At 46.0% G+C, this 24,302-nt stretch overlaps 1 protein-coding gene across 1 annotated transcript in view; it reads right to left on the reverse strand.

Annotated features, from left to right (window-relative positions):
* The window catches only part of LOC147464235 (uncharacterized), an 84,769-nt gene extending 69,931 nt beyond the window's left edge, over window positions 1–14,838 (reverse strand). The window contains exon 1 of the mRNA XM_086513746.1: window positions 14,134–14,838. Coding sequence (XP_086369872.1) covers window positions 14,134–14,309 — 176 coding nt within the window. The 5' untranslated portion in view covers window positions 14,310–14,838. The remainder of the gene's footprint in view (window positions 1–14,133) is intronic.
* Between the last annotated feature and the right edge of the window lie 9,464 nt (window positions 14,839–24,302).

The raw sequence follows: 24,302 nt of genomic DNA on the forward strand, positions 1-24,302 counted from the left end.
CAGATTTTACACACTTCTGGAACAAAGAATGCAGTTGCAGATGCTCTCTCCAGGCGTCCAAAGATCAATGCACTAACAACCATTTATCATGAGGAACTAGAATCTCTCAGCGAGATGTATCCTCAAGATCCAGACTTCGCCACAATTTGGGCAGATCTTCAAGCTGGTCACTCAAAGCCACCTTATTCTATCAGGGATAATACACTCTATCGTCAACAAGCAATATGCATAGCTCAGCCCTTACGACAAAAGGTGATGGATGAAGCATATAATTCTCCTTATGCCGGGCATTGGGGAATTGCTTCCACCACTAGTGCCCTCGAAAGGTATTTCTTTTGGCCAACACTCCGTGCGGACATTGAAAAATATGTACGTGAGTGTTTAGTCTGCCAAAAGGTAAAATATGACAGACATAAAGTTTATGGCAAGCTTCAGCCGCTCCCTGTGCCTAACACGCCATGGGAAAGTACTGCCACGGATTTTATTACGGATCTTCCTCGATCCAAGAATGGAAATGATGCAATCTGGACTATAGTAGACAGATTCAGTAAGCAAGCCCATTTTCTTCCAGTAAAGAAGACGATCAAAGCTGATCACATGGCTAGAATATTTCTAGCTCAGATTTTTAAACACCATGGATTGCCAAAGACTATTGTGAGCGACAGAGATCCCCGCATGACTAGTCTATTTTAGCAGGCATTGTTCGAAAACTTGGGAACTAAGCTTGATTTTTCATCAGCTTATCATCCTCAAACAGATGGTCAAAGCGAAATCGCTAATGCCACTGTTTTAGATCTCCTCGAGTGCTATGTTTCGGAACGACAATCCGAATGGGAACAGTACTTACCAATAGTTGAGTTTGCGTATAATAATACCATACATTTCTCAACTGGTAAAGCCCCTTTCGAAATTATTTATGGGAAGCCACTCTTACTTCCTATTATGGTGACCAAAGAAAACATCTTCGCCGCAGATGAATTTGTGCGCAATATTGATATTGCCCATCAACAAGTAAAGCAAGCGATTCTTCGTACTCAAGAGCAACAGAAGAGAAAAGCAGACAAGCACAGAAGGAATCTCAATCTTGAAAAAGGACAATATGTCCTGCTTCGGTTTGAGAAAGCTAGATTGAAAAAGTGGGTCGGCAAAGGGAAAGTTGTCAAACTTTCCCATAGATTTTACGGCCCTTTCAAAATTACAGATAAAGTCAATGATGTGACTTTCAGAGTGGATTTGCCTTCTAACTCGCGTATCCACAATGCTTTTCATGTCAGTCTCCTCCGACCATATGTTGGACCTCCTCCAGTGGCGCCCCTACAAGAAGATCCTCCAGAAGTCGAAGAGACTGAGGAAATCCTTCAACCTGAACAGATAATACACCACTCGGAGAGACAACTCAAGTCGGGGAGTCTACATCGAAAGTATTTAGTCAAGTTCAAGAATTACACTCCTTTAGATGCAAAGTGGATGACTTAGTCCGATCTTAAGGACTACCCTGACATCTTGCACAGTTATGTTGACGCTCTACAGTTGAGGTCAACTGTTTAGAACCAAGAGGGATGTAACTAAGTCAGACTTTGTAAATAATTAATTTATTTACGAGAAAAGAATTATCTAATTAGTTGTGTGCACACCAGAATAGACCTAGCAGTTCTAAGGCCTCAGGTGAGCCTAAATGCGGGCCACAACACCTCAGAGGGACCTTAGCAGAAATTACCCTGAAGCCCTAGTGATTCGGAAATCAGGTCTTCAGAAAGGAGTAAGCAGTAGCCTCAGATTTTAGGCTCAGGAAAAATACGCGCGTCAGTACAAGCACATGAATGAGATGGGGTCCTTAGAACAGTGACCCTAAGGCTAATAAAGCTAATAAAGCCTTAGGGTAAGTTTCGTTAAATTAAATTTAACGGTCCGTGCCCGGCAGGCGGCCGGACAAGTGTGAACAGGTAAAGGCGGTGCAGTGCAAGTGCGGCATTGCGCCGGCAGACCTTTGGTGTTCTCATAAAAGAATCATTGGTAGCATTTGTTAGTTAGTTGCACATTTTTAATTAATGAGCTAGAAGTTTTTAAAGTCAAAAGTTGAATGGTTTTTAAGTTTTTAAAGTAAGTGTGCCAAGTGGCACACTTACCAATGCAAACTAACTCTCTCTCACTCTCACTCTCACCCTCTCTCTCTTCCTAGCGCCCCCTCTCCCTGATGGCTATTTAGGAGCCCCCCTCCCCCATTTTCAGGGCTGGCAGTGCACCTACCCCCCCCCTAATGTGAGCGTGCTCTACGCGGTGGAGCCCTCCATTGAAGCTTGAGAGCAGCCCCTTGCGACATATGTGGTAGCCTTGTGCTCCCATTGTCAAGAACAAGGGATCTCACAATCATAGACACCTTCTGGTGAAGTTTCATCGCGAGAAGCTGCCGTAGACGCTCTCTTAGCAGAGTGCGGTTGCTGTAATTCTCTGTTTTCAGCCCCTAATCACCTCGATTAGGGCTGTTTTCAGCAGATCGGCCATAGAAATTCTCTTCTCTCTCCTTATCCTAAGTCTACATCAAGTTTGGCGCGATTCCATCGCGAAGAAGACCTCTGTTTCGGCATAGGGGTGTGCACAGGTAAGAATTTCAGGTTATGTGCAGAAAATTACAGCAAGCATGTGCGTGTGCATTTTGCTTGTTTCTCTTTTGTGTTCGATGCATGAATGAATGAGCATGAAGGCAACACATAACGGAAGATGGACTCTCCTCGGTGAGAGCTTCCGATGAGCTGTTTTGGAAGATAGACTCTCTTTTCGAGAGCTTCCAACCAGTCTCGCAGAAGATGGGAAGTCCCCTAAGCAGAAAGAAAGTGGAAACACTTTCTTAGTCAGTAGTCAGAACAGAACAGAAGAAAGAATAGAGGACGGGCGTATGCCCCATTCCTGTGCTTGTAAAGATTCTCCCTTAGTAATAAAGATATTCTCTTTATGGGGGGGGACCAGCCCATCTTCTGGTCCCCAATGGAGTGTCAAGTTTTCTCTCCCCCTCTAATTCTCTTGAGTATTTGAAGTGCAATTAAACGTCATTTTACCCTTCCATATTTTTGTGACAGACTCCATGAGGATCATCTCATGGAATGTGCAGGGATTAGGAGGGCCCCAGTTTCAGCGTCAGAGAGGTCGGCTACATCGAGAGCTTCAGAGATGCCTTGTGGGTGGTGAGATTGACATTCTTATGCTACAGGAGCATCATCTTTGTGAGAGCCGCATTAGACAGTGTGGTCAAATGTTTCGTGATCGCTATGAGACGTTTTGGTCCGCTGCATTTGGACCTCGAGGCACCAAGGGTGGAGTATGTATGACTATTGCGGATTCTTTGCAGTAGGCCATTGTGGGCAGAGGGATTATTGTGCTAGGCAGGGCTCAGAGGATTATTATGCAGGTTCAGGGTTGTTGCCTGGTGAGCTTCCTGAACATCTACGCACCCAATGTGGCGAGTGCACCTGCAGAGTTTTGGTCTCGCATTGTAGAGCTCTGCCGCAGGCAGAGCAATGGTGCAACTGCTCCTCCAACCAAGGACTGTCTGGATGCTACTCCTGCATCCTCTGTAAGGAAGAACGCCCCGTTGGAGACGTTGCTGCTCCTCTCTAGCTGCAGCCAGGCGGGCCGTAGACTCCTGGAGAAATAGCCGACTAAGCTGAGCAAGTCTAGAGGCCACTCTATCAGCAAGAGAGTCCTGCATGTCAAAGCCCTCTGTCCAAATAGCCACCACTCGCTCTCTGACCGCAGAGTCCAGCAAGACCCTCTCAGGGATGCGAAGCATTGTGCTACCCCTCCTCTGTCTATCTGTCACTGTGAGAATCACTAGTGCATGGTCCCAAATAGAAGTCCCAGCCAGAATGCAAACTGACCCACCCAAGTCACAAAAGTGGTCACTAGTGTAGAAGCGATCTATTCGAGATAGATTCACTCCTCCCACTTTGTGGTCTGAACGAGAGAAGGCCAGACTGTCTGGGGGCCTCACAAAGCTAGAATGCTTCCACACATCTGAAACCCGCAGTCATACATAACCTCTCCCAAGCTTCCAACTCAACTCCATGCACAGTAGTATGGCTACCTCCAATCCTATCAGAGGGGTACTCCAACATGTTGAAGTCACCCCCAATGCACCATTGCTCTGCCTGCAGTAGAGACTCTACAATGTGAGACTAAAACTCTGCACGTGCACTCGCCACATTGGGCACGTAGATGTTCAGGAAGCCCATGAGGCAACCCTGAACCTGCATAGTAATCCACTCAGCCCTGCTTGGCACAATAATCCCTCTGCCCACAATGGCCTGCTGCAAAGAATCTGCAATAGTCATACATACCCACCCTGCATGCCTCTAGGTCCAAATGCAGCGGACCAAAACATCTCATAGCGACCATGCAACATCTAACCACACCGTCTAATGCGGCTCTCACAAAGATGATGCTCCTTTAGCATAAGAATGTCAATCTCACCACCCACAAGGCATCTCTGAAGCTCTTGACGTAGCCGACCCCTCTGACACTGAAACTGGGACCCTCCTAATCCCTACACATTCCATGAGATGATCCTCATGGAGTTAGTGGGAGAAAACAGATGCTGCCACAACAGCCAACCTCACTATCTTTGAGGCCGGTTTGGATGGGGAGTAATCCGCATTCGAACGACCTCTAGACAAGCGCGAAAGAAGTTATTGTCCCGCCCAAGCCCAAGCCGAGTGTGCAGCTCGAAGGGCTACATCCTCTGTCCAAGAATCCTCATGTACAAATACATAACAAGGAGGGCTCTGAGTGTCAGCAAACAAATGCACCACAATGTGTCTGCAACCCACTGCATCCTTAGGCGTCACGCTGAACTTGGTAAGAGGCCAAAGTGTCTGTACCAAATTAGTCATCCCTAAGTCCCCTGTGTGTACAAATACATAACAAGGAGGGCTCTGAGTGTCAGCAAACAAATGCACCACAATGTGTCTGCAACCCACTGCATCCTTAGGCGTCACGCTGAACTTGGTAAGAGGCCAAAGTGTCTGTACCAGATTAGTCATCCCTAAGTCCCCTGTGTGGTGTGAGAACTCGGTAGCCTGAGTCTAGAGCCAATCAAGAACTGTGTGCTGAGTCCACTCTGTGAGATCCCTACCGCACAGCGGAGAGGAGAAACCCATCGTTGTGTCCAGAACCTCAATGCCTCTAGCTGCAAGAAAGAGGACATGGACTCGAAAGCAAGCCTCTTGCAGGTCAAGAGAAGTCACCCAGAAACCGTGTGAAACTTAGTCGAATAAGTCCCAACGTCTACGAATGCCAAAGCTAGTCAAAGCTCTAGGGACTGCTGCAAAAGGAGAAGTCTGCACCAAAAAAGGCGGGATCAAGTGGAGTTGTCCCTCTCGAGCCACACGGCTCGTAGCGAAAGCACTACCAAGAGATCGCCTCGCGGCATACGCGTGACCAGTCCCATCCGTCTGAGGAGGAGTGGTGGAGGGTCGGGAGATGAGGCTATGAGTCCCACCGGGGAGAGAGGAGGGACAGGAGGAGAAGGGGCAGGGAGAGGAGGCAGGGGAGGCGGAAAGGCAGCGTCTGAGAGAGGAGGGGGTGGAGGTGGAGGAACTGAAGTGGACGAAGCCTCCTCAAGCGGGTCCTGCTAAAGGGAGTCAAAACGGTTCCCAATCGGAACCCAGTGTTGCTGAGCTACAGAAGGTCGGCCACCAGGGGGAGTAGTGGGGCGAGCCTGCCCCTGTCGACGACAGCCAGGCACCTGCTGCCAACCATCAATTGTCTAATCACTGGTCTCAATCCAGGTACCAGCCTGTGCGTACTGTGTGTCTGGCTATTGGGCTTGCTCAGCCTTGGGAGGCTACACATGCGCTGTGGGTCGAGGTCTCTTGCGAGGACAGGCCTTTGCCAAATGGCCCATCTATCTGCAAATGAAACATTGATTCAGGAGGCCCGAATACTCCACGCTCTGACAAAACCAACCCCCACTCACGCGCAGTAGTAGGATGATCTTCGAGAGTGTGGGTGACCCGAACCAGAACACGTACTGAGGGGATGTCGGCCGCCTTGGCAGCTATAGAGGCTGTCGTGCGAGGTGTCTCCAGGACAGTCCCAATCTTTGAGCCTATCCTGGACAAGAGTGGCAGGTTACTCCCTCCTCAAACCGGGGAAGCAGATGGAGATGAGAAGGTCTGCTTCCTCTACCAGAACGTCTGTAGCTGAATCAAAACCATCCCCCACGGTCGAAAGTGGGCTCGAACTGCTCGGATGGCCAAGGGGATGACGTAAGTCACCTGAAGGCGTTCCACCTCTACGGCAAGGCTCTGTTGGCGAAAGAGCAAGTCGGATGGTGGGCTCTAGAGGTTCGAGCGAGGGGGCTTCTTGAGAGTCCCTCGGAGGTGGAGCATGAGCCTCCATCAATGTCTGCTACTGTGAGGAAAGGACGAAGTGGCGTCAGCGAACGAAGGCCTTCTGCTGGACCAAGCAAGTTGAAGGTGCTGGCGAGACCAGCCAGGCAGGACCAAGAATGGGAGAGCAGGTGGGCAAGGGGCAGTGACCGGGCAGGACAGGCGGGCAGGTAGGGGGGGAGGGCGGGAGAAGGGGTGGGCACGATGGCGAGCAGGTAGGCGGGCGGGAAGAGCAGCAACAGCGAGCGCGTTCACTCACAGCTATGGTGAATACTTACCCTCACATATGCATGTTACAAGACATAGAAACATAAAGCCACCCATGAATACTCCCCCCGCAAATAACCATCGCTTCCCATTGCAGCAAAGGGACTGGCACCGAGGGAAAGGGCGGAAGACTGAAAACGTTGGCTGCTATGGTTGATCTGTCTTGGATGCTCGCGACGAAGGTCCAAAATGCCAAGGGGCTTATCTGTAAAAACGTTGGGATGACACCTGGCGCTGGCTAATCTGATCCAAAACGTTGGCTCTACTCCTCCCTTTATAGGGCAAGATATTGGCTATAAACTTTTTAAGACCTAGGTAGGGAAAACTATCCACCAACCCAGCAAATTACATCATTAAATGATTTAACTTATGAGTTTTTGACGAGGGCTTAATTTCGGGTAAAATTGTCGCACATCGGTTGATCCAGGAATCAAATCGACGGAGGGAATGGCTCGTTGGATTCCTCTAACCTAGTACCATATGCGCGTCATGCCACATGCCCACCGTAGTGTAATAACATTTGTCAAAACGCGTGTATAAACCATTTATGCAAGAGGGTTCGAAAACTGGAAAACCTTATCTAATGGACTCATCCATACATGTAGGTCCTACGAACAGGCTCACAAAATTGCCGGTACAAATCTTCCTAGGATTCTAGATACTCCTATCTGGGAAGGAGGAGAAAACTGGCTCTGGAAGTCAATGAAGCATGTCCATGTGGCACACACAGCCATGTGCACGTGACATCCCCTCCCGCTTAAGGTGAGGTATTGGTACCAAACCCCATGCATGCCATAAGATGGTCTCGGAAGAAGTTCCTTCTAGATGATGTCCTCCACGGTGACTTTTGAAAGAGAGGCTCCCCTGGGTGATGTGGAAATGTCCAAAACACAAGGATGGTAATGATGCATCTACTTGCAAACAATGGACTCTCTCCTGGATCAACGATGCCCTTGTTGGTTACCAGCAAACAATAACCTTTGATGCCCCAACTCGAACGGTGTGAACCAAATTGCAAACCTGATGGATACCCGTAGAGCGAATAGTTGGATATGCAAACGCCGATGTCCACAGAAGGTTACCAGCCAGCCTATGTTGTCTCTACGCGAAAAGATTGGCGAGAGCAACGCCGAATGGGAGATGAAGACGGATGTCCTTTGGAATGCGCGCAAACCATGGCAAGTCTTCTGTATGATGTCTCATGAAACCGCCAAGTAACTCTTCAAAGATAAGAGGCTCCTCTTGGGGCTTCAACTAGATTGCCAAATGATGGAAGCTCTAGATGAATCCTCGTCTCTGCAACGGATGTGGCTACAAATATAGGCTCACGATCCCTGCAAACACCCGCGGTGGTTGCCTCAGATTGGAATCTTTTGGCTCCGGATTGATGGCTACCAATTGTTAAGAAGATGTAGATGGTGTGGACCCTATGCGTTTTCAAAGATGTGTACAAATCAATGACAATACAATGCCTCCTCTAGAATGATTAAATTCTCCCAAGCAGATGGGAGAGATGGTTGTTCAAACAATGTCAAGACTCCAAAGCTAATAGGTTGATCTCGATGGCGTCTTCCTTTGTCGTCACAGGCCGCTACAAATCCTAATACTCACAATCAACATCTTCATGTTTCTAGTGCATGTCTTCAATGATGCGATCTATCATGATGGCTGCAAATATCCAAGCTAGGATTTCTTTTATACCAAGATGGTCAAGCGCGCACACCAAGTCAACTATCCTCTCGCAGGCACACCACAACTATAACCCCCGGTATACAGTGTTAGCATTTCCTATGCTCAAGCCGCACGGTCCTACACGCAATGGCAAGTCTTACACTTCCCTGAGTGAGAAAAACGTCCTTGGACGAAACACTACAACACACTCAAACACGAGAGAAGGAAAAAAATTTCAAAAATTAGCGGATTAGTGCAAAATCTTCAAAGCTCTGATCCTAATGCTAGGTGCACATTGAAATGGTAGATGTAGGTTTTACACTTCCACAAATCCTTTTCTTTCTTTTCTGATTCCTTTTAGCTTGAATGATGGTTTTCCCTAAAGAGAGGGAACGAGAGAGTGCGATAGAGATGTGTAGAGGGAGAGAGAAAGAGAGAAGAGGAGAATGACACCCGATGGGGTCCCAACCAACCCTCTCAAGGGCCCCCCACACCGTTGCCGATGTGGTATTTGCTTTTGATTGCGTAAATGGAATGTACACACATGCAATACCTCAAGTGTAGACTCTACTGACTCGAATGATGACTGTTGGGGTGGTAACTCCTCAAGACGAGGCACCTCCATGGTTGATTTGATGCACCTTTGGATCCTTCTCGATGTGCGATTGTGGATGGCCACCAAGGGGTAGATTTGGAGCTGAATTGCGCTCCTGATGTGAGAGGAATCAAGGTTGAAAGCTGGCACGAAAAACGTTGTAGATCTGTCGCATAAAGCAAGGCTCAAAACGCAGTTAATGATGGAGCAAATGATGGACAGCGATGAGAGCATTCGATGCGGCGAGGGAATGGCCGGGAGAGAGGCTCGATGTGCTGCCAAAAGCTCCGGGCTACAGCAGAGGGACTAGCGTTAGCAAAGCTGTGGCTCTTCCGAGGAGAATGGGCTAAAAACTGAAAATGTTGGCTGCTATGACTAATCCGGCATGGATGTTCACGATGAAGGTCCAAAACGCCAAGGGGGTGATATACAAAAACACTGGGCTGATCTATGGCGCTGGCTCATCTGATCCAAAATGCTCGCTCTACTGCTTCTTTTATAGGGCAAGATACTGGTTATAAAGTTTTTAAGACTTAGGTACGGCAAACTGTCCACCAACCCAACAAGTTGAATCATTAAATGATTTCATTTATAAGTTTTGACCAGGGCTATGTCACGTGCACATCTAACCCTATGTGCATGTGGACAAGCTACTTCAAGTCTAGGGTTCAGGTCAGCTTAGGAAGTGTTCTAGCACCTTTGTGAGCCTGTGCGCAAGCCGTGCATGTCCAAGTACTTAAGAGTAGTTGCATATCCTCTGGTTGCACACAGAATGATCATCAGCATGACAGTCAGCACTCATCTTGAGCAAAGTTCGACACACTTCCGTTGCACCTTACATTGTATCAAAGCTTTGGCAGTGTTCTGTATCACTCAAGGAACGAACCACAAGAATTTTTTTTGCTTGTTGCGATCGCACATAACCCAAGTCCACTTGGGCGTGTCGATTCCTAATCGTGCTTTTGAAGAGTGACAATTAACCCAAGAAAGAAGGGCTTTTCCAGCCTCCCCTTGTTCCTCTTTTCACTCATTGAGAGCGGACCGTGCACTTAGCGGCCAGCCAATCGACATGAGGTGGGAAAAAGCAACTTTGGTGTGAGCGCAAGGCCGTCAAGGGGTGCGCCCGCAGGGAAGAGTCCAGCTCGGGTAAAAGAAAAGCCTTCTCAAACACCGATTGCAAGCTAAGGACCTCAAGAACCTCAAGACCTCAAGAACTCAAGAACCTCAAGAACCCAAGTTCCTCGAGAACTTAAGTACCCAAGATCTCAGTGTATGGTCATCACCCGAAGCGGAATGGATACTTTGCGTGAAGGTGATGAGCATGGAGGTGGTGAAGAAGAATTTTCCCCACCAGGAGGATTTTTTTCCGACCCTCCCCCTTACCCATCTACGCCACGGGTTGCACCAAATCCTATGGAGGCTTTGGTCAAGTCGATGATGGACATGATGCTACAACAGGAGGCACAACGCGCCACCTTGGATCGCGAGCGTAATCAAGCGCACTTGGCGGCCGAAGAAAGAAAGGCAATCTTGGATCGCGAGCGCGAAGAAAGAAAGGCAGACTTGGATCGCGAGCGCGAAGAAAGAAGGGTAGCCTTGGAGCATGAGCAAGCGCGCTTGGGGGCCGAAGAAAGAAGAGTAGCCTTGGAGCGTGAGCGTGAGCAAGCGCGCTTGGGGGCCAAAGAAAGATGAGAGGCCTTGGAATTAGAATGTGAGACGCAGAGAGACCAACGCATGTAAGAGTTGGTTCTACAAGTACTCACCTCAAAGTCCGAGCCACTCAAGGACGTGGACAAATCCTCAGGTTGAACAAGTCGAGAAGCGGATTCCAACAACCCCATCACTGAGTAGTTGACGTTCAGTAAGTATGACAGTAAGATGGATGCTAATGTTATTCATTCTTGGTTGCATCAATTTAATGCTTATTTTGCGACAACTAAGAAAACAAAAAATAGCAAGGTTTTGACGGCAGCCATGTATCTTGTCGGTGATGCCATTAATTGGTATCACGCATGGCAAGCACACTTGACTGCGCACCTAGAGAAAGCCGAAGAAGGCGTACACCTTTCTTTCAATTGGGCCGACTTCCAAGACAAGCTCAAGGCGCGGTTTATGCCTCTCAGTACCTAGCGCGGTTGAAAGACGATTGGCGCAGTCTCAAGCAAAATGGTATGTCAATTATGTCTTTCTCTAATCTGTTTTGCAGCTCGGCACCCAATTACGCAAGTCAGATGATGAGCGCAAAGAGACATTCCTTTATGGGTTGGACGAGTATATCAAGTTTGATGTCGAAGTACTCGATCCCCTGGATCTCAACAAGGTGGTAGCGATTGCTCTCACACAGGAGATGAAGCACAACAAAGGAAAGCCTAAGGAGAATAAGTCTTCTCACAGTACCTCTCAGACTCCTCAGAACGGTAAGAAAGGTAAGAATGGTAAGAACGATAACTCTTCTAGCCAATCTTCCTCTAATCCTTCAAAAAAGAACTCTCAAAATGAATCCAAGGGTAAAGCTAACACACCTGCTAAACCAGCTCGCCCCCAAAAGTTGCACAAGGAATTTTAGGAGGATACATAATGGCAGAAGAACAAGTCATTTATTCTAAGGAAGGTCGATGATATCAATGTCACGTCAAGGGTCATATAAAGAAAACATGTCCTAAGAATGAATCTAACGAATCTAAAGAACCCACAGAACCCACATCCTCTGTTAATGCCATAAATGAGAACACTAGTGTGTCCCAAGTTTCTCGTGATCATCTAGTTGATGAGTCTCTTATGAAGTGTTATGGTCATGTGAATGGTCAACACACGGTGGTCTTATTTGATTCAGGCAGTATGCATGATGTGATTGGTGCCTCTTGTAGAAAGAGCCCGCTTGGAGGTTCGCAAGACATCTCCTCTTGAGGTGTCGGTTTTCGCTCCCGGTATGGACTCTCATTACACGAGAGTGCCTTGATATGTTATTCACTGTTCAACAAGCGTCCTTCCCAGAAAATTTGTAGTGTCTCCTCTATCACGATGTGATATGATTTTGGGCATTAGATGGTTTCGTGAGCATAACCCTCTCATTGATTGTGCAGACAATACTCTCACTCTAAATGCCAAAAGTGACTCTCCCATTACCATTCGTGGTGAGAAGTTATTCATTCTTTACCTCTCATTTCTAATGTGCAGGCGAAGCTTGAAAAGAAACAAAAAAATGAGACTCTCTCAGTCCTTTCTTCTCCAACGCACGACACATATCTTTTGCATGATAAAGATGTGATTGTTCACAAGGATAACGGTTTTGATGCTGATTTTTCTAGTGAAGCTAACCTCATTGCAGATACGATCAGTTATGCAGAACCGATCTTGGCTCTCGGGTCGAGGTCCAAAGAAATCACTCAGAAAGTATTGTGTGTTCGCATGATTAGTCAACACACATTGTAGTTTCTCATTCGTGACGGTTTCTTGTATTTTTGTCACCGTCTTTATGCGTTCCCTTTTCATAAGCATGCCGTATTGTACGATACACATGAATCACTCACGAATGAGCACGGATGTATGCGGATCTCTCTCGAAAAGAAACAAAGTTTGCATTCAAGGAATTCACGTTGTTTCCCGATTGACTATTTTGTCAATCGCTTTTACATGTCTCTTCCTTGGCATGACAGTCTCAAAAAGAGCACAAGTAAGATTGTCCATCAAGCATCGCCATTTCCGTTGTGATTTGCCACAGTTGATAGATTTAGGTCGACAAATCAAGATTCAATCTCACTTTTTGCATGTATTTGGTAAACGCTTTGGCACTCCGCCACTTTGTTCATCTGCATTGCATGCACAGTCTTTTAGGAAGACTAGTATTTTTCCAATTACTCTACATGGAATGGGTATGATTTTGATTTTGTGTTGGAAGTGATTTCAGGAATTTTCCTCCTCGGAGATTCTTGAAGAAGGTAGATCGACGACCATAGCCGAAGTTGGAGCATTGAAGCCGCTACAGACTTAGGTGCATGTGGACAAGCTAATTCAGGTCTAGGGTTCAAGCCAGCTTAGGAAGTGTTCTAGCACCTTTGTGAGCCTATGCGCAGGTCATGCATGTCCAAGCACTTAGAGTAGTTACATATCCTCTGGTTGCACATAGCATGACAGTCAGCACTCATCTTGAGCAAAGTTCAACATTCACTTCCGTTGCACCTTATAGCTAAGTTTCGGGTGAAACTGTCGCACGTCTGTTCAATCCAATTGATGCAGGGAATGGGCTCGCTGGATTCTTCTAACCTAGAACTATATGCACGTCATGCCAGATGCCCACCATAGTGTAATAACATCTGTCAAGACTCAAAACACGTGTACAAACCATTTATGCAAGAGGGTTCCAAATTTGGAAAACCTAATCTAATGGACTCGTCTAGACATGCATGTCCTGGAAACAGGCTCAGAAAATTGCCCTAGGATTCTAGACACTCCTAGCTAGGAAGAAGGAGAAAACTGGCTCTGGAAGTTCAAGGAGCATGTCCACGTGGCACACGGGGCCATGTACAGGTGACAAGGAACCATCAATAACGCAAAGTTGCATTCATATTATCGCAAGAAAAGAACAAAGAATTGTGGAAGTTTGAAAGCTCGAACCTAACTATTCTCTCAATTCCGCAATGTTTGATATCAACAAAACTACGTGTAGGCTCCCAAGGAGCACATTAAAGGGGTAATAGATGCTCTTTCAGCTCTAGGTCAGAGTCAGGGATAACAAAGCCACGGCAAGAAGCAGAGCAGGTCTTGTAGTAATGCACAGTGAAAAAGGCCCGGAGCATTGTCCCAGCTAAAATGGAGAGCTCATCTCCTTGCATCACTGTCCAATCACCAAAATAGAATCGGTCCAATCCCTCCAAAAGACGTCCACCCTAGTGTCTAAAATCTCAAGAGAAATGCATAGAATCATAGTGGCATGTAATCTCTCCAAACCTACATAATATATATGATGGCTAGTTGTATTCTCTCTCTTTGATGTTAATCTGCCTGTATCTTCATTGAGACTTTTGGTGAATACATAGTCATGAATGGGATCCATTTACAGCCACCATGACCTATCCTGACATGAGAAGCGATAAGAAATAAAGCGAGAGGGCTCAGCACCAAAGATGATGTTCCCAAAGGAGTATAGTTTAGCAAATTGAAGAAGTCCAATCGTAAGTCATACTGTAGAAAAAATAGGCATGCAACCCAAATGCTAACCTGATGGAGAGAAGACTGTTGATGAGCGAGGAAGCTGCAGAGAATCCATGTGACGAGGCAGCAGACCAAGCAGAAAGGTGCAGGGAGATGGAAGACCACGAGTTTCGCAAGCTACGTTGTGCTGCAGGTCGCCATAGCCGGGGCCCTGCAGGTGAGGATGGGCTACATCCTTGCATTTTTGTTTGAAAGCTTCAAAGTTAAAACGGCTGCCATAACATACGAGTACGAGTGCGAGAGCTCACTGCCTGCATTTGTCAGATATACGGCGTAGAGATAGGTCGTGAGCTGAGTTCTGTCCTCTCTGTCAAAAGGCACAGCCACCCCAAGGAGAGCCGCGACCTGCAGTACCTACACACAGGCTGTATACAGTATCGGCCAGCCGTCAGCGCTGCTTGTGACCGTTAAGCGTGGCAGCAGAATTCACGAAAAATGCCACACGGATTCAGCCGCCTTCAGTGGATTGACCTTTTGGCTGAGCACTCAGGAATCATCGCTCACTCCAATACTTAATGAGTCTGCACTTGCGACTGAATTGACATGGATGTGACAATGTGTCACACAGCCGGTTCAAGCCTCGTGCCTAAGTAAGACCTGCAGCTACGAAGCAGCACTGCTGCCCCGTTTCCCGTGGCCAATATGGTCCATTACGAACCATCATTACAATCCGGAAGGGGCTCGGTGAGAGGGCCGTGAAAAGGGCTCGCTACTAAGGCAAGGTTGTTGTTCCACGGCTACATCCCATTGAAGCCTCAAGCGGGCCTTAAATTTGGAGGCCATTTCGGGCGTCATTGGCATATTGGGCATCAAATGAAGCTTAAAATAGTTGAAATAGACGTCAACATGAAGCTTTTGTGCTAGGGACAAGGTGCCATTAGACACCCAAGTATATGGAGTAAGGTGTCATACATATACATACATACATACATATATATATATATGTGTGTGTGTGTGAGTGAGTGAGAGAGAGAGAGAGAGAGAGAGATTGATTAGTTATATGTATGTATGCATATGTATAACGAGTGAGACTAACTCCACCTCCGGTGGAGTGGGCAACAAAAAGAAATCATTGATAGGATATGGAGCTAGCGGTGGGCTTTGGGGGCACAACCGAGCCAAACTCGAGGCTGCATAATGGAATGCCTAGCGATGTGCACATCGTTGGTGACATCAGTGGACACATCATTCACACCCCTTCGACTATTATCTCCTCCAAAGTTCCAACTTGAAGCGATCAAGTTCCTCCTTCCATCGGCCAGGGCTTACATGTTAGAGCTGCCATGGCTCGCAACTGTCAGCATGAATCTTTTTAGTCCATGCAAGACATATGAGGAAAAGAATAATAAAAACAAGGAGATCTCTCATGAAGAAAATGTGCCCAAGGAGGAGGAAAGTCTCTCAAGCAAATAAGGATGCGTGACCTATGAGACCGAGTTACAATTGAAAATATGCTTTTGGAATTGTAATGGATACCCATGGAATGCGGGGGTTGGCATTGATGAACTAACAAGCAAAGCCGATGTTGTACTTCTTGTTGAAACTTTGGAGCATGATACACAAAGGATTAATGGCTTGGAGGATTACAATGTACATTCATTGATGTGGTCAAAGAATCTCAAGCAACGAAGAGGACAAGGAGGGTTAGCATGTATGGTTAAGAAAGGATTGGAAGATTTTGTATCAATTGTGAAAGATGACAAGTACAAACGTTATGTATGGCTGAAAATTATGACACCAAAAAGAGCACCCATTTTTGTAGCCGGTTGCTACATTCCTCATCATGATTCTCCCTTTTATGCTTGCATGGATAGAGATCAACCATTTTCTGATTTGGAAGAGGACATTGCTTATTTCAAAGGTGAAGGTGATGTTATTGTATTTGGGGATATGAATGCTCGCACAAAAACATTGCAACATGATACTCAACAATTTGATATTCCATACATTTCAAGGGAGTTGGAGGAAGTTCACTTGTATGATCGTACTTCAATGGATGAGAAAGAGCCGGATCACTATGGAAAGTTACTTTTACACATGTGTAATAGCACGGGTATGCTCATTGCCAATGGTGTATCTTTGTGGAGTGGAACCAATGGATTTACATGTAGGAGACATAATGGGGATAGTGTGATTGACTATATGCTACTCTCTGAAGCCATCATGTATCGCATAAAGAGTTTTATGTTTGGTCAATGGACCCCGGAATCCGACCATCGCACCTTATGTATTGACCTTTCATGTGGAGAAGCAACTAAACATGATAATCTCAGCCAAAGGAAAGAGAAGTTATCACTATGTATGGATTTCAAACGGGTACCAATGTACATTGAAATGGTTGAGCAAAAATTATGGATGACAAAGCTTCAATGTGATGCACCATTGGAAACTAAATGGGAAGCTTTCAAGAAAGCTATTTGTTCTTGTGCGGAAGAATGCTTTGCCATAAAGCATCTCCATTGTATTAACAAAGATAGATCACGCAAAAGGTGGTTTGATAAAGAATGTCAAGATACTCGAAAGTCCTTGATAAAGCTTGATGCAACTATGGACAAAGACAACTATCAAAGTCATTTGCATACATACAAGGCATTGATTCAAAAGAAGAGAAGAAGATGGGAAGTAAAGCAACAAGAATTTCAAGTCCAAGAAAAGGCACATGCATGTGAAAGATTTTGGAGAAACTTGAGAGGCAAGCGGGTTGAGAATTTTGGTAACTTGAGTCTAGTGGATATGTACACACATTGTAGGCAATTATATGAGCAAGCAAATACTGAAAAAATGCCATTTTATGGTTCACTCCCATGTATGCCGTCTTTTTTTACTATTGAGGATGTATGCGGTGGGCTTGAAAAGTTGGCCACTCGCAAAGCGGGAGATCTTCAAGGTATCAAGCCGGAGATGATCAAATGGACGGGAGATTTTACCCATGAGTGGATGTGTGATATGTTCAACCTTGCACTTCAACATGGTATGCCTTATGATTGGAGTACTAATTGGGTTAAAGCCTTTGCATAAAGGAGGGGATGTAAAGAATGTAAGCAACTACCGGACTATAATGATTGGGTCTCTTATGGCAAAGTTGTTTGGGTGAATAATGGAGATGAAATTGAGTGATTGGGCTGAAGAGAATGACAAGAGTACAAAGGGACAAGCGGGTTTTCGTCGATGCCATAGCACCATTGATCATCTTGTCACTCTTCGTGTTCTCATGGAGGAAAGTCGGTTGAAAGGAAAGCGATTGTATTGTTGTTTTGTGGACTTTAAGAAAGCCTTTGATATGATTCCACGTAACAATTTGTGGAGAAGGATGGAAGAACTCCAAGTGCCAAGTGAGTTTATGCTTGCGGTTTCTCGAATCTATGAGAAGGTGATTTGTCAATTGCGCATGGGAAGAGAAATTCCAGAAATTTTTGTAAGCACTATTGGGGTTAAACAAGGATGTCCATTGTCACCAACTCTCTTTGGTCTATGCATCGATCAATTGGAACAAATGGTACTTGACTTTATGCAAGAAGAAGGCATTGAAGAGGTCACTATTTGCAATGCGGTAATCATGCTTTTGTTGTATGCGGATGATGTAGTGCTTCTAGCACACACTTTAGAAGATGCACAAAAGCTTATGGTTGTCCTTGAGAACTTTTGCTTGCATAGTTGGCTGATTGTAAATGAATCCAAAACAAAGGTTATGCTTGTGAAAACCAACCATAAGGAGAAGCCATGCATTGTGCACAACAACGAGACACTTGAAGTTGTTGAGAGCTTTAAGTACCTTGGCCTTGAGGTTCCATCCAATCACAAGTGGCATGAATGTGCTATGCGTCGTTTGGAAGCGGGAAAGAGAGCATATTATGCATTTGAGAACATGTGTAATGCGGGAAACATCAAGTGTTGGGTTCTCAAGAAGTATCTTTTTGATGCATTGGTGACACGGTTCTTCTTTATGGAGTTGAAGTGTGGGGCGGGAGCATCTCAAAGTCTACTTGGAAAGAGTTTGAGAATGTCCAAAAGCGTTTTCTTACAAACTTTCTCCAAGTTAAGACACAAACACCATATATGCTCCTACTTCTTGAGTCGGGATCTCTTCCAATTGAGGTTATGGGCATGGAAAGGGTTGTGGAGTACATGATAAAGATGCGTCAAAACCCCTCACATCGACTTCCTACAATTGCATGGGAAGCAAGCAAAAAAGTTCAAAAGACGCATAAAAGCAAGATCTTGAGCACGGGATGGATGCAAGACATAAAGAAGTGGTTTGGGAGATGGGATGCATTACACTTGCTACATGATGCTTCAATTGACTCTCAAGTGAATGAAGCTTTTCTACAATGCCAATGTATTACAGCTTGGGAGAAATCCGGTGGGTCACGCTTCATACATTACACCACCTATATTGCCCCCAACTACAAAACCATGTTCTTCGCTGAGAGAGGAAACCGTACTCACACTTACATGCTTGAGCCTATTCCCTTGTCCGCGATACGCACTATCGCAACAATTCGGCTTAGCTCCCATTTCCTTCGATGCGAGATAGGGCATTGGGGCAATGGAGAAGAGTCAAATCGATTGTGCACATTATGCTCACTGCAAGTTCGAGAGTCTGAGTACCACACACTACTAGAGTGCTCAGCTTTTGATCACATCCGAACTTGCTTCTCTCACATTTTCAGCCATAACTTAGACCTACACACTTTCCTCTCCCAGCCAAAGTGTGGGCTCTCCATTGCGACTCTCATCACTACAATTTTGGAGCATCGAGAGTCACTCATCAGCCATACACATACTACATCACATGTAACTTTGGTCCCATAGGTCATATTTGACCTCCGAGGACGATAATAAAATCTATCTATCTATCTATCTCTCTCTCTCTCTCTCTCTCTCTCTCTCTCTCTCTCTCTCTCTCTCTCTCTCTCTCTCTCTCTCTCTCTCTCTCTCTCTCTCTCTTTGAAGCAAATTTTGTTTCTTTATTACCCTTTGGATAAAAGTACATGTAACTACTAAGCTCGTCTCATCAGCCAAGACATCAAACATGCTTGAATGCTAGCACCTATTGTCAAACAAAGTCATTGAATGCATGTTAGAAAACTCGTACCAAGGAATCGGAATCCAAAGGTAAGGAAAATAATCGATCAACAGACACATCCAGACTCCAGTAATGCATTTGTGTCGCTCTTGGTTAGGGCAGCCCATAACTACCATATGTGCTTCTCATGCATTCTGCTTTGAACTCCCTTGTGTTTAAACTTACCGGCACTTTTATAGGACATTCAACACTTTGATTGAATATATGCTTCAGTCGTGGTCCTTTTTGGAAATAATATCACAGGAGCGAGGCGTGTGGCAACCATGCAGGTATGCAACCAACCTGTGCTACCGTAGAGTACTCCTCTCTGTCAACTTAGCAGCTTGGCTATAGATGCCAGGCATCTCGAACAATTGGGCATCTTGTGTATTGCAGGGAGAAAGAGGGAGGGAATGGGGGCTACGTTATGTGCCCGAGAGAGAGAGAGAGAGAGAGAGAGAGAGAGAGAGAGAGAGAGAGAGAGAGAGAGAGAGAGAGAGAGAGAGAGAGAGAGAGAGAGAGAGAACTACGCAAACACTAACACATAACTCAAAGAAGACAGTAAATAAATGAACTTCCCATATAGACAATGTGAATGAAGGGCAAGGCACACCACCTTCAATTAATATCATCCACAACCTTGCTGGATAAATTGAACGATTGGAAAGAGCAGCACTGATCGCAACTTTATAAACTACATATCCTAGCCCTGCAACATTTAATCTAATTGCAAGACCATTAAAGCCTTAACATTTCTTTCATGTCTTCATCTCAAGACAGGAAAAGCAGACATACCTACCTTTGCCAATGCAGCTCCAAATTCCACTTTACATGACTGTACAGCCAGGGATATGCAAAGCAATGGTTCAGATAAAGCCGTATTACCACATATAAAGGTATGCAAGGTCAAGTGACCAGAGAGAGAAAACTACATGACAGATCTACGGAAGAGGAGGGAGGGATTAGGGGTTGCAATATGAGCCCGTGAAAGATTAACACGCAGCTTGCTTTACCTTTAGTTTTTGGAGCTGAGATTGGAGCCGAGCCACTTCTTTGGGGATGTGAATGTGCACGACGAAGCAAGCTGCTTCTTCGTAGTTGGAGGAGAGAGACGGGATACAGTAGTGAAATTACGAAGTAGTCAAACAAAGGAGAGCTGGAAGAGCTCAATCGTCTGTTAACCCTCACGGCTCACGGACACCCCATCACCTACGACGGACGTGCATTATGTATTTGGTAGAGTCAGGTACCGGGCTTGTCGGACCAATAGGAAAAGGGTAAGAGTGATCGCCGATGAGAGGCGCACTCTAACTGGGACATTCAAGGGATTAGTTGGCTAAGCATGGGTGCCCAAGTGTGAATGGGGTGAGCTCATATAAAAGCCAACTAAACCTAAAATTCACTCATTCTCTCATTTGTGCAATAGAAGAGTGCTCTTGCTCCATCTCCATCTCCATCTTCTTCTTCTTCACCTCCTCGTGTGTGTGTGTGTATGTGTGTGTGTGTGTGTGTGTGTGTGTGTGTGTGTGTGTGTGTGTGTGTGTGAGAGAGAGAGAGAGAGAGAGAGAGAGTGATCGAGCATTGCGGCGGCACGACGGCGGTGAAGCGGTTGAGCGCGAGGTAGCGGCGTCTCCTTCTTCTTCGCGGCGAGAAATCCTCCACGGCAGGAGCATAGAGCGGTGAGTGACACACCATTGCCCTCTTTTGAGCTTACTAGTTAAGCTAGTTGTGTGCTTGGAGCCGTCTATGGCTTGCACACGGTGTAACAGCAAGTCCCTTGCTTCGACAGTGCGGCAAGGAGCGCACATTTTTGACCCCGCTGCCGGGGAATCGCCCTGCACTAAGCCCAAGAGGCACTTTGTGCTTCTCCTATGAGTTGTTTGTAGTAGGAAAGAAGAGGAAGAGGAAGAGGAATGAGTTGTTTTTCTGCAAGTTGTTAATTTCTGTGTTGTCTGCAAGTTCTGTGATTTCTGCATAATGTTGTGTTTTCTGTTTGCACACAGTCTTTGCACAATTAGTAGTCGTTAGCTTGTTTGCAGTGAATGAATAAGTAGAAAGGCAGTTAGCAATTTCTGTCTGCACACAGTTTTCTGTCAAGGTTTGGCTGCACACAGTCTTTGCACAGCAAGGTAGTGAGAGAGGAAGTAGGGGGGCTACACTAAAATTTTGATCGGGATCGGGAAGCCCAAGCCCAAGCCCAAGCCTAGGCCTCAGTCCTCAGTCTTATGATATATACTTGAGTCACTCTTATATATATACCCTACCCCCTCAAGAGGGAATGAGAGCATGTGGGGCAATTCCTCCACTCTCCTCCCTTCTCTTCCCACTTGCACCCTTAGACTTTCTAATTTGGGCCTAGTTCCCTACTAGAAATTGACGGTTTTAGGGATTCCGAGGGCATAAAGTGACCAAACGGAGGGCTGTGAAGCACGACACGTCCCTCTGACCGAGAGGCTCGTTTTGAGCTATCATATGTTCTATTCTATAGCTGGGTCAGAAAAAAAAAACCAAAAAATCAAAAAATAAATAAATAAGAAAAGACTTGGGTTGCAAAACACCCAAAATTACTAGGTGAGCAGCCTTCACGGGCCCTCACTGACACTTCTAGGGGATCCAAGTCATATGAACCTACGCTCTGGACGAGTGTTAGAGCACGAGCATATTGGTAGTGCCTCCATTTACGTGGGCACCCATTATTCCTCCACTCTAGGTTCTGGACCTTCGGCCGGGACTCAAGGTAGCGCGACCCAAGATCCTCATATCGCGTCTAGTGATTCTTCCTCTAACTACGAAGTCATGGAGGGGTATCCTACACCAAACCCTGATAGTTCAACTCAAGACATGCATGCCATGGGCCCACGGCCCGGGTCCAGCGTGTTTAGCCGCTTAAAAGAGACCCTTAATAGAGCTACTCGCTCCAAACATGCAGTTAATGAAATAAATGAAGGGAGTGGGGAAGTAAATTCGTCATTCATGCCTAAAATGGACCGTATGCTTCTTGAGAGTGTGCATGTGAATGTTCCATCCACTGCACCTCCTGATCCTTTAGGACTATCTCCCTCTGAGGTTTTACTACCCGATGGTAGGAGTCTTGCCGAAGTACAAGAGATCGAACGCTATATGCAAGCAACAAGGGAGAGGGAAATTGAGAACCTTCGAATGCTAGAACAAAGTCGAACCCTGAAAGCAAAGGCTCCTATGACAACAATCATGCCAGCCGAGCAACCGAGTGCTCCCAAGGTAGCGGTCACGGAGGGGCAAGCTATGGGGAGCAATAATGCTTCCACTTCAAGGGAAACCTCCAGCACGCGAGGCCTAGATGGGATATTCCTAAATGAAAATTGGGAGTTTGACCTACAAGCAGAAGATTTAACTGATCGGTACACAGGACACACCTATCATGTGGGTTGGTTAGATGTTCTACAATCCACATCGGGTGCTACTAGCATAGATGAGCAACAATAGAAAGTTTGTGATGTCCTCCATAGGATTGTTGAGTTAGAAAGACAGAACACATGGATCAACAGGCCTAATGAGATTCTTGGATACGGGAAAGGCCAACCAACCAACCCTGTCACAAATGGAGACTCCCTCAGTGAGCCCCATTGATCCTCCATATGTTGTTTCGCCAGGAGCCTCAGTACAATCTGAGCCCACAAGTGGCAGCTTTACCTTCCCAGATCTAGCTCATCTTTCTCTTAATGACACTACGGCTACCATGCATATCCCAGTGGTGAGCATGACAAGAAGTACACCATGGATTTCATTTGTTAACAGTGCGCCGATGCCTAGTAGCACAGTGCCCCCAACTATACCTACATGTATGTATCAATCATGTGCACCTGTCGTACCTCAGCCTCATGTAGCTCCTACACCTCTGATTATTCCAAGAGCTTACAATCCACAATGGAATTATCCAAGCTCTTATACAAGTGGAGCCATGCCATTTAATAATAACATGCCATATCAGGCACCCCCTATGCCTAGGGCCACGCCTGTAAACTTTGGACCACCGTCTGGTACACCACCATACGAAATTTGGGACCCAAGAGCCGCGCGTATGCCAAGGCCAAGGCCAACTCCCATCTCACATGTGGTTCCAGGAGCACATACACCCATTATACCTGCTCAAATAGGAGATTTGGCAACATTTGCTCAAACTATCGGTCGCTCTATTGCGGAAAACATGCGTAGTGCACCTGATAGAGAGCCTAGGAGCAAGGCAGTTCAAATAGCTAAGCTCACACAGAAATTCAGTGGAGACGGAGATGCTAGAAAGCATATGGAAGTCTTTGAACATGTGTGCGATTCCTTGGAAGAGCACAATGAGCTACATAAGTGTAAGGCTTTGAGTTTGACCCTAAGCGGAAAGGCTGGAGATTGGTATAGAACCTTAAGAGTAGAAGAGAAAACGATCTACTCTACTCTTAGGAGACTGTTCTTAAAAGAATACATACGAGAGGGAGTACTTTGGGGTGTAGCCTCTCAGCTCCAGAAAGCCCAACAAGAAGAAGGTGAATCCGTGAGAGACTTCATTAGTCGCCTAAAGAATTTGAATTCTCAATGCAATCCAAACGAGCGATTCAACAACAACCAATTGCTCGATAGATTCATTAGGGGACTACGACATGAAAGTATCTATAATGGCCTAGTCATTAGAGGTATCACTACTTGGGAAGCAGTCACCATGAATGCAATCCAATTGGAGGATAATTTAATGATTGCAGGAGAAAGAGTGTCTGCGGAGCTGAAGTCAAGTAGCTCGCAAGCATCAGGGCATGAGCCAATGAAGATAAAGCCAATTGTGAAAGAGCAAACGATATCTGAGATGACTTTGGCAGATCTCACCAAGGCCATCCAAGAAAGCCTTAGGGGTAATCATGCTCCACAAAACACTCATATGTATCCAAGAAGGGAGCAACAATGGCGCTCAATTTGCTTGGACCCACATACTACGAGTGAATGCCCTACTTTCAGAGTAAAGTTTAACGGGACTTGTAACGCGTGTGGTAGGTATGGCCATCAAGCGAAGGATTGCCTAATGCTTAAACGCATCATGGAAAATAGACTGCCTATACCTTGGGCAGACTCACACAGTGTCCTAACAATC

This window comes from Adiantum capillus-veneris, chromosome 1 (genome assembly GCF_014529385.1).
Source record: "Adiantum capillus-veneris isolate H3 chromosome 1, ASM1452938v2, whole genome shotgun sequence".
In the NCBI taxonomy this organism is placed as follows: Eukaryota; Viridiplantae; Streptophyta; class Polypodiopsida; order Polypodiales; family Pteridaceae; genus Adiantum; species Adiantum capillus-veneris.